Source organism: Hirsutella rhossiliensis (assembly GCF_020360975.1).
Source record: "Hirsutella rhossiliensis strain HR02 chromosome Unknown scaffold00022, whole genome shotgun sequence".
Classification (NCBI taxonomy): Eukaryota; Fungi; Ascomycota; class Sordariomycetes; order Hypocreales; family Ophiocordycipitaceae; genus Hirsutella; species Hirsutella rhossiliensis.
Window position 1 is genome coordinate 290,089 of NW_025408688.1, and position 9,912 is coordinate 300,000.

Genomic DNA, 9,912 nt, shown 5'->3' on the forward strand with positions numbered 1-9,912 from the left:
CCCGTTCGACGGCGGCGAAGGACCGGCGGCCCTCCATGTCGGCTGTGGCCGAATGTCCCGCGGAACGTCCGAACTTCTCGTCGCCAGCGGCAAAGGCCCGGCGGCCCTCTTTGGCGCCTGGGGCCGGATATCTTGGGAAGCCCCCCGGCTTCCGGCCAATGCTGAAACAAGCGGCCCGGCTGCGGCGGGAGTTGTGGCCGGAGCCTCGGCCCTACTGGCCGGCCGGGACTGGATGGCTCGCGGCGGCAACGGGCCGGCGGCCCTCCGCTGGGGCCGGGCATCCTGAGCCCCCCGCCTTCCGGCCAAGGCTGAAGCCAAACCCATTACGTTTGACGGCGGCGAGGGCCCGGCGGCCCTCCATGTCGGCTGAGGCCGAATGTCCCGCGGAGCGTCCGAACTCCACGTTGCCGGCGGCGGAGGCCCGGCGGTCTCCACCGTCGGCAGAGGCCGAATTTCTCTCGGTGCACGTCGGATTTTCCCTGAGGCCGAGACGGCGCTCGGCCTGCCTAGCGGCAGCCACTGCCCCGCCGCACTCGGTGTCGGCTGAGGCTGGATATCCCGCGGCGCGACTCGGCCTGCGCTGATCCTCCATTTCCCTAGTCCTGGCGGTCTTCCCCGCCCTCGCCTCGGAGGCGCCTCCCTTGACGCCTCTTCTTGCTCTCTCCGAGAGGCGCCGCGACCGAGTGCCGGCGCTGCTGTGATCGGCCGGAACTCTGGTCCTGTGTACGGCGCTGCTCGGGCTTCTGGCGCCGGGCTTGCCCTGTCACCCGCTCCGGACTGGGCCCTCCCGTTAGCTGGCTTCATCGCGACACCGGTCTACCGAGGCCCCCGCGGACCTCTTGTCTTCCTCTCTTGCGCTGCCTCTTCGGCCCCGCCTACTTGCGGTGCTACTGGGCTCCCGGCGTTGATCCTCGTAAGTGTAATAACGGCGTATAAGTCCTTGCCTCGACCATTCGTCCTGCACTTGTCTTGCTGACTGGCACCCCTCCTGTGGGTGCAGGATCCTCTAGGGAAGTCTATATATCTTATATCTTACTCGTAGCTCTCTAGTACGTCTACAGGCGTGCCGCTGCTCTTTACATTATACCGGCGCCGCCTTGCTATCGAGCCCGCCCGCCATTGCCCGCCGCTAAAGGCGGCTACGGCCTCGGCCGGTCCTTACGTGTAGGTCGCCGAGACGGCCTCTTCTTGCCTGTGCTTTGCATGGTACACTTTCCCTTCTTGTCATCTAGGTCTTGTCGGTCAAAGCCTCAGTACGCCCCTAGACGCTCGCCTGCTGAATTTTGAACCCATGTCTTACACGTGTTGCGAATAAGTCTGCCTCCTTCTCCTCGAACATAGCCTCGCGCGTCCTGCTTGTCTTAAAACCCTCTACGTCTTACTATACCGCCTTTCGAGGTTTCCTCTTCTCCTCTTGTCGCATTTTTCTCTATGCGCATCTTATAGACCTCCTTTATATAGGCTCCTTATCTTAGCCTACCGCTAACGCTACGTTGCGTCTTCGTTTAGGATCCTTTGACTTCTCTTATACACCACGGCCACGAGCCCTTCCCTACTACACTAAACTCTTAAGACGGCATATTGGTAGGGAGCACTCCTGCCCCTATACCTCGCCGCTTCTAGCTTCGCTCCGGCAACGTTGCTCTTCCACCACACGGCCTCGCCATGTCTTCGTCTCCGTCGGCGGACAGCTCTGCCCCGCACCTCCGCAAGCCCCTTGCCACTAGCAAGGGCGCGGGCGGCGACATGTCCATGATGTTCTTCGCCCAGCCCGACTGCCCCGCGAGGTTTGCCCATCAGGACGAGCACCGCATCAGGGGCCTTAACGCCGAGGCCATCGCCCGAGTCCTCCTGCCGGTGCCCTCGTGGCTGCTAGAGTCGGAGTATGCACCCCTCCGGGCCGAGGGCGACGATCTAGGGCCCTCCCTCTTCTTTAGTCTAAACCTCTCCATCTACGGCCAGCCGGTCGTCGATACCGACTGGTCCGAGCAGTGGTTCTTTATGAGCGGCCGCGTTCACCCCTACGCCCTCTCCTGGGAGGTGGAGCGCCGCGACGGCCTCGAGGCCGGCCCGGACGATGCTATTCTCTACACCGTGCCCGCCCTTATCGTCCGCGACCAAGGTTACCAGCCGTGGGCCCCCCTCCCCTTTTCATTGTAATGCGCCTCCTCACCCACCGCCCCGCTGACTTTGCCCCCTAGCGTCCTGCCGCGCTCCTTGGCCTCTAGCGGCCAGTTCCCGTCTACGCCTCCCGTTGTCTCCTTCCATGGCGTCGTAGCCGGGCCCGGCCTCGACCTCCTGCGTCGAGACTTCCTGCCCGGTCTCGGGCCCGACCAGCTCCGCTGCTGCGGCTTCGTCCGGCTCACGACCTACATCGCCCTGGCCTGCCGGACAGGATTCCATTCAGGGCTACCACCCCTTCGAGGTCTTTGTTATCTTTCCGTCTACGTTAACCCTTGGGCCGTGCTATGCAAGAAAATCGCCGAAAAGTCTAACTCTTCCTTCCTGCCCGGCGTCCCCTTTACCTGCACCGGAAAGGTCGTCGGCCTTCTCGACCACCGCGTTATGCTCTCCCCCCCGGGCTCAGAGCGCGATTACGTCTTTATCATCGTCCCGGACAGCTGGACCTTTGTCGATAGGCCCTCGGCCGCCGCCGCCGCCTCGGCTTCCCCCCTCGCTACGCCCCTTAGGCGCCAGACCCCATCCGCCTCCTCTACCTTCGATTCCGTCCGCGCCGCCTTGTACTCCGTTGCTGCGCCGGCCTCGGCCGCATCGGTCCCCCCTTCCTCGGCGTCGGCCCCGATCGCCCTCGACCCCGTCACGCCGCCTCCTAAGCGCTCCCACCCGGCCCTTGCCGATACGCCCATGAAGAGGGCGCGCTTGCTGCAGCTGCAGCATTCGCCGCCTTCCTCGTCATCGAACACCGTCGGCTCCGCCGCCCCCTCCTCCTCTCCCCCGTCAGCTGCTTCTTCGTCTCGACCAGACGGCGCCCCGCCCGCTCCCGCTCCGACGGCCAGCCCGGGTTGCCCTCTCGACTCTATCATAGCGAGCACCTCCGACCCGCCCGCTCGCCCTCTCCGCTATCGCATGCAGAAATAAGTTGCCTGCTATAAACCCGTCGCTCTCTTACGCCTCCTGCCTGTACTAAAATGAACCGTTTCCCTTTCGGGATGCTATTCCTAACGCAACTTGTCGCTTCAAAATTACTATTAATCTACACATTACAATGTTTGTCCCTTTGTTAAAGGGACAGCTTTCGCTAACGAACCCGTTTCTTACAAAGTGCCCGCCTCTAGACGTTCTCCGTTATCTCGTTTATGTCCTGAGCGTTGCGCCTCGTCCCTTCTCTTTCCCTTCCCTCCCTTTCCTCCTCTCTCTTGCCAGCTTGCCGCCGCACCTCTCGGCTGCGTTTAGCAGCGACGAGGGGGCTGTAGTTGCGCCTCGGCAAATGGCGTCTTTGTTGCGGAAGCCGACTCCGCTTCTCGCCTATCGGTCATTGCTCTACATGGAGGATACGGTTTTCTACTGTAAAATCTTATATGCCGTTCCTTAGTTGTGCAAGCCATAGGGACGAGGGTCGCGGCGATGCTACTACTGTTAGACTCTCCGTTCAGACGGGTGGAGGCGGTCTTGCAGGCCCGTCGTCGACCTCGGTTGGCGTTCTGTCTCTTGAAGTCGGCGGTAGTTTCTACAAAGGCCGTTGCGGCGGTTAGCGGCCGTATGAGGCTGGCCGTAAGTCCGCCTCTGCGGCGTTGCTTGCTTCCTCTCCCTAGCTCCCTAGCTTGCCTTTGGCTTGCATCCCTTCTTGTGCGCCTTCCAGTCCTCCTTTTGGTGTTGCCTGCTGCAGTACGCGACCGCCAGGCATCGGCTGCACCTCCTCGCCCCCGCCGTCTCTCCGCACACCCGGCAGACCTTCCCCTCTGTGCTCTGCCGACCCTGCCCTTGCATTTGCTGTGCGCCCATGTTTCCGCCCGCCTGCCCCGTCTCTGCCATCGTGTCCTGCATTTCCTGCCTCGTCCTAATTTCGCATCCTTCTTTGCCGCAGAACGACGACACGACCACGAGCACAAACGGCCTCTCTGCGTGTAGGTACGATATCGGGCTCTGTAGAATGTCCTTTGCGAGTCCGCCGCAGCTCGCAGCGCGCCCTGATGCCTTCCGACACGCTGCCTCGTGCTCCCGTAGGATCGGCCTTATCCACTGTAGGAACCGTGCGCTGGCTTCGTCGTTCGGCCTCGCCTGGCCTACCTGCGTCACGAGCGTCTTCGGGATGCTATGCTTGTACTTGAGCTCCGTGGCCCCGAATTCGCACCAGAACTCCACGGAAACGTTGCAAGTGGCCATGCTGTAGTTGTTTTCCTAACTGCTCGATCGGTAGCTAGAGTAGACGCTTCTGCTCTCCTATTCGTGCCTTGGTGCCTCTCTTATACTCCCTTCCTCTCTCTTACCCCGCAACCGTTATCATCGCTGTATTTGCCTTCTTGCTTTTTCTCCCTCTTCCCGCTGCGGGATGGTGCCCGAATGGCCAATTTATTTGCCTACCTTCTTGCATGCATTAGTTCCTGGCGCTACCGCCTGCTTGCGTTCTTTGCTCTCGCCCTCTGTCTTCGTCTTGTTTGTCTCAATCCTCAGTCTTCGTTCCTCAAGGCTTTTTGCGCAACCCATGAGGGGTTGCCTTACCTGTTCCTCAAGGCACAGGGTAAGACAGGGTAAGAAGAAGCCTTTCGTTCCTCAAGGCATAGTCAGCCTTCGGCTGAATTAGCAACACTGAATTCGCGATTGAGATGGAGCGGCTCGACAGAAAGCCGCAACCATCAGAAGACAACTGAGCTCTAACAAGCAACTGCACTAAGTTACTAACGCATCTCAGCTTCGGAACTGGCAGACCGCGCTTCAGCTGCTGTGAATAGGATGCTGAACACTTGGAGAATTCGGCCTTCAAGCAGGCCTGTCATGGGACCAATGATAACGAGGCTGACCAGCAAACGATAAGACGACAATCTGTTGGGCTTGGGGAGTCAAGGAACAAACGTGCTGAACTGTACTCTAGACTGTGTAAAGGCCTTATAGGGACCTCCCTCCGGGCGAAATAAATCCTACCTACCTACCTACCCGACATTCTGGACTTAAGCGTTGAGCCTAAGTGAAGGAAGATTAGCAGACGAATTGGTGGAAAGAAGGCAAAAGGAGTAACGCACACCAGGATTATAAACCTGACGGCAGGGGAGACATTTCCTAGTGCGCTAAGACGGGTCAATGAGATGAATGAATTGATCGTCTTGCTTGAGCCCTTCCAACTTCTAGAACGGTTTCGGAACTTCTTTCTCCACAGGGTCACCCGTCGGCTGACCACAGATCCGAGAATTAGTGCGAACCGGGACGTTTACGCGGCGTGACAAGCGCAAGTGGAGAGCGTGAGACAACACTGACGGGTTCCGTCAAAAGATCACGTACTTCCGAAACAGAGCATCAAGAGACGAGAGATGGGCGAAGAAGGTCAGCTACAAGTCCGAAGGCATTTAGTGTGGTGCCCTATCTAGACTTGAGTGCGCATCCACGCAAGCGCTACCCTGACATCTCTCTATCTTTCTTTGCTCGGGAGCACCGGCTGTGGTGCTGGCGGACGGTGAGAGTGTATAGCTGAAACTAGGGATGCGAATACCTGGCCTCCATGCGTGCCCCCATGTCCTGGGAGCAGACCGTGACTCGGCCCTTGCGCCTCTGAAACCTCTATGCCTCGGCCCGCTCGTCGGCCTCCTGGGGTCGTCTTGCCAGCGGCTCGCCGGCTTCCCCCGGGGCTAGCTGCCAGGGAAAGCGGAAATGCCTATACTGATGAAGAGAGGCCTTTGAATCGCGCGTCCTAGCGTGGAAAACTAGTAAACACCTCGGGGCTAAATTCTTGGTCTTGTTCCCCGTATGATCTACATGGATCCTGTCTAGTGCATTAAATTGACAGCTCTTCCCGCAGCTCCCGTCAAAATAGCTTTATGGTGATCACCAATGGTACGGAAGGTTCTTCCGAGGCTTGGGAAAAGGCGTAAGGCAGTGCCGATGCACGTAGCACGAGCCTGGCCTGGAGGATGTACCTGTCAGAGGCCTGGACTCTAGCAATGGGGGCCGTGTTTCAGGAGGATGTGCTGCGGCCAGCCCGGTTCACCTTCGTTCATGCACCCAAGAGCTCCGATGGAGACCGCCGAACACTGTCTATGGATTTCGTCCTCCTTTTCGGTGGATTACAGGCGCTGCGTTGGGGATCTGGCATGAGTCGTCTACATCCTCAAACTCATGAAAAGGCCTCAACATGGCCGCCAACCCATGCCAGAAACCAATGGCCCATCAATGCCAGACTCCTGTGACCCGTGCCAGGAACCTGTCATGGACGTAGGCCAAGGCGAATGAGCATTGTGGATATGAATCACTGGTGAAGCTGCCAGGCTGATTGCACATCGAAACCTGTTTCGCCGATGGGAGTTCTCTGTTAGCAATGATTCGGTCAGCGAATTGAGTGAATACCATCTAGACCTGCTGCCATGCTTCATTCAATGTCTTCTGTGTGGCTGCCTCCCTTCTCACCGCGAGCGGCTCTGCTCCGCCTCCTTCCTCTGGTCTACTCCTCAATCTTGTCCGCCCCGTCAATCGTAGATAAGCTCGACACTGCTCTCGAGTCCCGAGTCAGGGCAACAAGTGCACGGGCTGACCCCCTAGTACCTCTATTTGGAGTCGTAGCCGGTATATGAGTGGCCAGGGTGCCGCGGGGGAAAATCCATATTCATGTACGCGCTTTAGTCGGTGTCGGTCCGCCCGCGACCCTGATGCGCGTTGATGAAACGTGTCGCACTCCGACCCGATTCTCTACTCCACTGTGTCCCCTAATAGCAATTCTCGCAGGGATAAAAAAATGGAAGGTAAGAGTCAATCTGTTCATCGTCGTCTATCTAAAATGAATGTGAGAAGTTCTGTCTTCTTATAGTCGTGTGGCTGCCTTGAGGTGGCGATGTCGCCACCTAGGCTGCTTATGTGACCTTGTTTTCTAGAAGGTTCAATGACACCGCTTAAGGCTTAACAATCGCGCGTTTCACCCAACATACGTATCCTGAATGCGACAGCAATCCTTTACTTTTGGATTCAACATTCCTTTTTCTCGTACTTCGCCACTATGCAAGCCACTTATATGCTTCTTCGTATTGACACTCTTTCAGCTCTCAAGCTGCAATCTGCCCTCTTTAGGACCACCTCTTTCTCCCTTCTACAAATAAGGGTTCTCCTCCCGCACCTTTCTAGATAGGACAGACAGATTTCAATATATTCGGTGACCCCTATTATTTGTGCTCAATTGTAGCAATCATCCACATTAACACTCAAGCTTCCGCAACTCCACACTGCAAGAAAACTGCTTGAACGCTGCCGCCAGCCTAGTGCTTGGGGCCCTCAGCCGGGCATGGTGCGCGAGGGCGTAGAGGGTTCGAAGTAACGGTCGTACAATGTATAGATCGTAATGTCTATTTGTCTTGTTCTATATCGTGTGAATCATTTCATGCCCGTCTCCAATGCCTCGTCCATTTGGGAGGGCCTTGCGTCTCCGGCGTTCGATTGTATCATGTCCCATGTCTATAAGCAGCCTCGGTTCTAAAGCCCAATTTTTTTGGTTTCAGCCCCAATTTTCGTCATCCTCGTCCGCTTCCCACTCGTACTTGGAAGACTCGACGCGCTTCCGTGATTCGATCGCACCGAATCGTGGCCTTTGCTGGATCATGTTGCCTTGATTTTGTCTGGGGCTTATCGGTCGCGACTTTGGCGGCGGAGCCGTCATGATTGGCGCCGAGATGTGGATGCACTGCATGGTTTCTTTTTCCTGTCGCTTCCGTGGCGAGAGTGCGGATAGGAAAGAGGATATTTTGGATTTGCATGTGGACTGCGGATAGTCGAAGAAGTTAACAGACTCGTCTTCGGCCTGCACCAAGGGGTTTTCGAGGTAGTAGTCCCTGACCATATTGCCGGATCTGTCCGCCGAGAGTCTCCGTATTGTGAAGAGAGAGAGGCTTCAAAGTGTAGCGCGTCGTGTCAAGTTGCTGGCTATGCGGCCCTTGAAGCCTCGTGACGTCTTGTGTAGGTAGACGTCTGGTAGAGTGTATGTTGCCGAAGCAGAGGACAGGGCGCTGGGAGAAAACCGAGGAGCAAGGCTATTCGCTAAAAGAAGAAGTACGATACTGATTGCAGATGGCTGATGGAGAAGACGAAAAGGAGGCATGGCCCTTTTTATACATGTGAATAAGCCTTCAGCAAGCTTTGGAGTTGACGTGCCTTGGCACACATCACGAGGTCGAAATGGCCGGCAGGTTTCCGAAATGACTGGCAGGTTTCTGAAACGGCTATGCAAGTTAGAGGTCTAAATTCTGTTGGCATAGCCTCGGTCGGTCTGAAAATTATATTTGGACGACTAATGCCGTGCTGGTCTGTTGGCCAGAACGGTCTAGACGGGCTGCTAGGTCTAGTAGTCGGAGTGAGGTTTCATGCGGGACCTGTGTGTGTGCAGGGTTGTAACGCTTACCGCAGACTGACGGCTGCCATGCTTGTCGGCGTAGCCAAGAAGGCGGAGTCGCCGCTCAGCTGCGCTGAAAGCACAGTCGTCGTGTTACCCACTTAGGATTCCAAAGGAGCTTATTCCGAAGGCGACTCGGCGAGTATCATCTTGACTCCTCCCCGCATGCCTTTCGAGTCGGTGGATAGTCTCTTTGAGTGCACCCAAGCCGGGCCGTGAGGCTCACGCAGGTCCTCTAGACGAGTACCTAGTAGACGTCGCCGTGGTCTAGTACCATCGAAGGCAGCATGCCCGGCCTAGGTATGGACGCTTGCGCGGCTATGGCCTCTCCGCGGATCGGCTGGCCAATGGGCATAGCGGATAGCGGCTGATATCGCGAGTACATTGATCGAGGCGAGGGCGGCGTCAGATGGCGCGTAACCGTGTCCGGCGGCTGATAGTGGGTGCTGGGACGCGGCGTCACGTTCCTCCGCTCGCTCTCGACGTTGACGGCGGCGAGCGGAAAGGGAACGACGCCGGCTCGTCGAGCCATGTCTACCTCTCCGAGCTGCCAGTGTATGGCCTCGGCTGCTCGCCAGGGCACTGCGAGCTCCTCTGCCACCTTGCCCACATTTCGGGCTTAAACCTGTCACGCTTATGTCAGTATCCCACGGCATCAGTTAAGGTTAAGAAGCCTATTACTGGCGCTAAGTCCGGTGTCAGACATTTGGCTCCACATGGGTCACAGATGGCATCAGGCAATTGATGAGAATTATCTAAAGAACAAAGGAAAGGAAAAGGATTGGATGCACACATTCGTGCAACAATATATACCTCGATCATTGAGGCGAAGCCGCGGCGGAGCCGCGGCGTAGCAGTGGCAGTGGTCGGGTATGAGGTTTCAGGAGCTGTGATACATGACACGGTCGTGATATGCGACATCCGGGGATGGGCTAAGAGAACGACTTACCTCTCGTAGAGCCTCGCAAGCTTGTTTTTGCGCTCATCGTCCCACTCGCTCCGTCGTTCGAGGTAGTTTGGTAGTGAAGGCGGCAACTTTATAGTGCTTCGCCCCGGCGGCCGCTTGGAAACATCCTTCCACTTCATGCCACTCCCCCGAAGCTCGATAATGAGGGCGTCTTCTTCCGGGACCACTTGCTCTTCTTCTTGAACGGCTGGTCCGGAATCTGTGGGGGCATACCGCGACGCGAATTAGGCATTGAGGCAGTCGAGACAGCCGAGATGCCCCAGACCGGGGGCTGCCCATAGGCAGCTGGCGGCGCTATCGGCTGAGGCACGGAAACGGATCGGGGTTGCTGGGTATTGACGGAGGGCTTATTTAAGTGGGAAGACTTAAGGAGAGAGACGGTATTTACGTCGAGGAGATGCTGTCT

The 9,912-nt window shown here is 57.3% G+C and overlaps 3 protein-coding genes across 3 annotated transcripts; 1 reads left to right on the forward strand and 2 right to left on the reverse strand.

Annotated features, from left to right (window-relative positions):
* Positions 1-1,665: 1,665 nt before the first annotated feature.
* HRG_11704 (uncharacterized protein) lies at positions 1,666-3,099 on the forward strand (the record flags this gene model as incomplete). Its single annotated transcript, XM_044870174.1, has 2 exons — positions 1,666-2,132; positions 2,202-3,099. The coding sequence occupies 2 exons, from the start codon at positions 1,666-1,668 to the stop codon at positions 3,097-3,099; spliced, it is 1,365 nt and encodes a 454-aa protein (XP_044714669.1).
* Positions 3,100-3,777: 678 nt separating this feature from the next.
* Positions 3,778-4,344, reverse strand: HRG_11705 (MYND finger domain-containing protein; the record flags this gene model as incomplete). Its single annotated transcript, XM_044870175.1, has 1 exon — positions 3,778-4,344. The coding sequence occupies one exon, from the start codon at positions 4,342-4,344 to the stop codon at positions 3,778-3,780; it is 567 nt and encodes a 188-aa protein (XP_044714670.1).
* Positions 4,345-7,648: 3,304 nt separating this feature from the next.
* On the reverse strand, positions 7,649-7,990 carry HRG_11706 (uncharacterized protein; the record flags this gene model as incomplete). The annotated part of the gene is made up of 1 exon (XM_044870176.1): positions 7,649-7,990. The coding sequence occupies one exon, from the start codon at positions 7,988-7,990 to the stop codon at positions 7,649-7,651; it is 342 nt and encodes a 113-aa protein (XP_044714671.1).
* Positions 7,991-9,912: the final 1,922 nt, after the last annotated feature.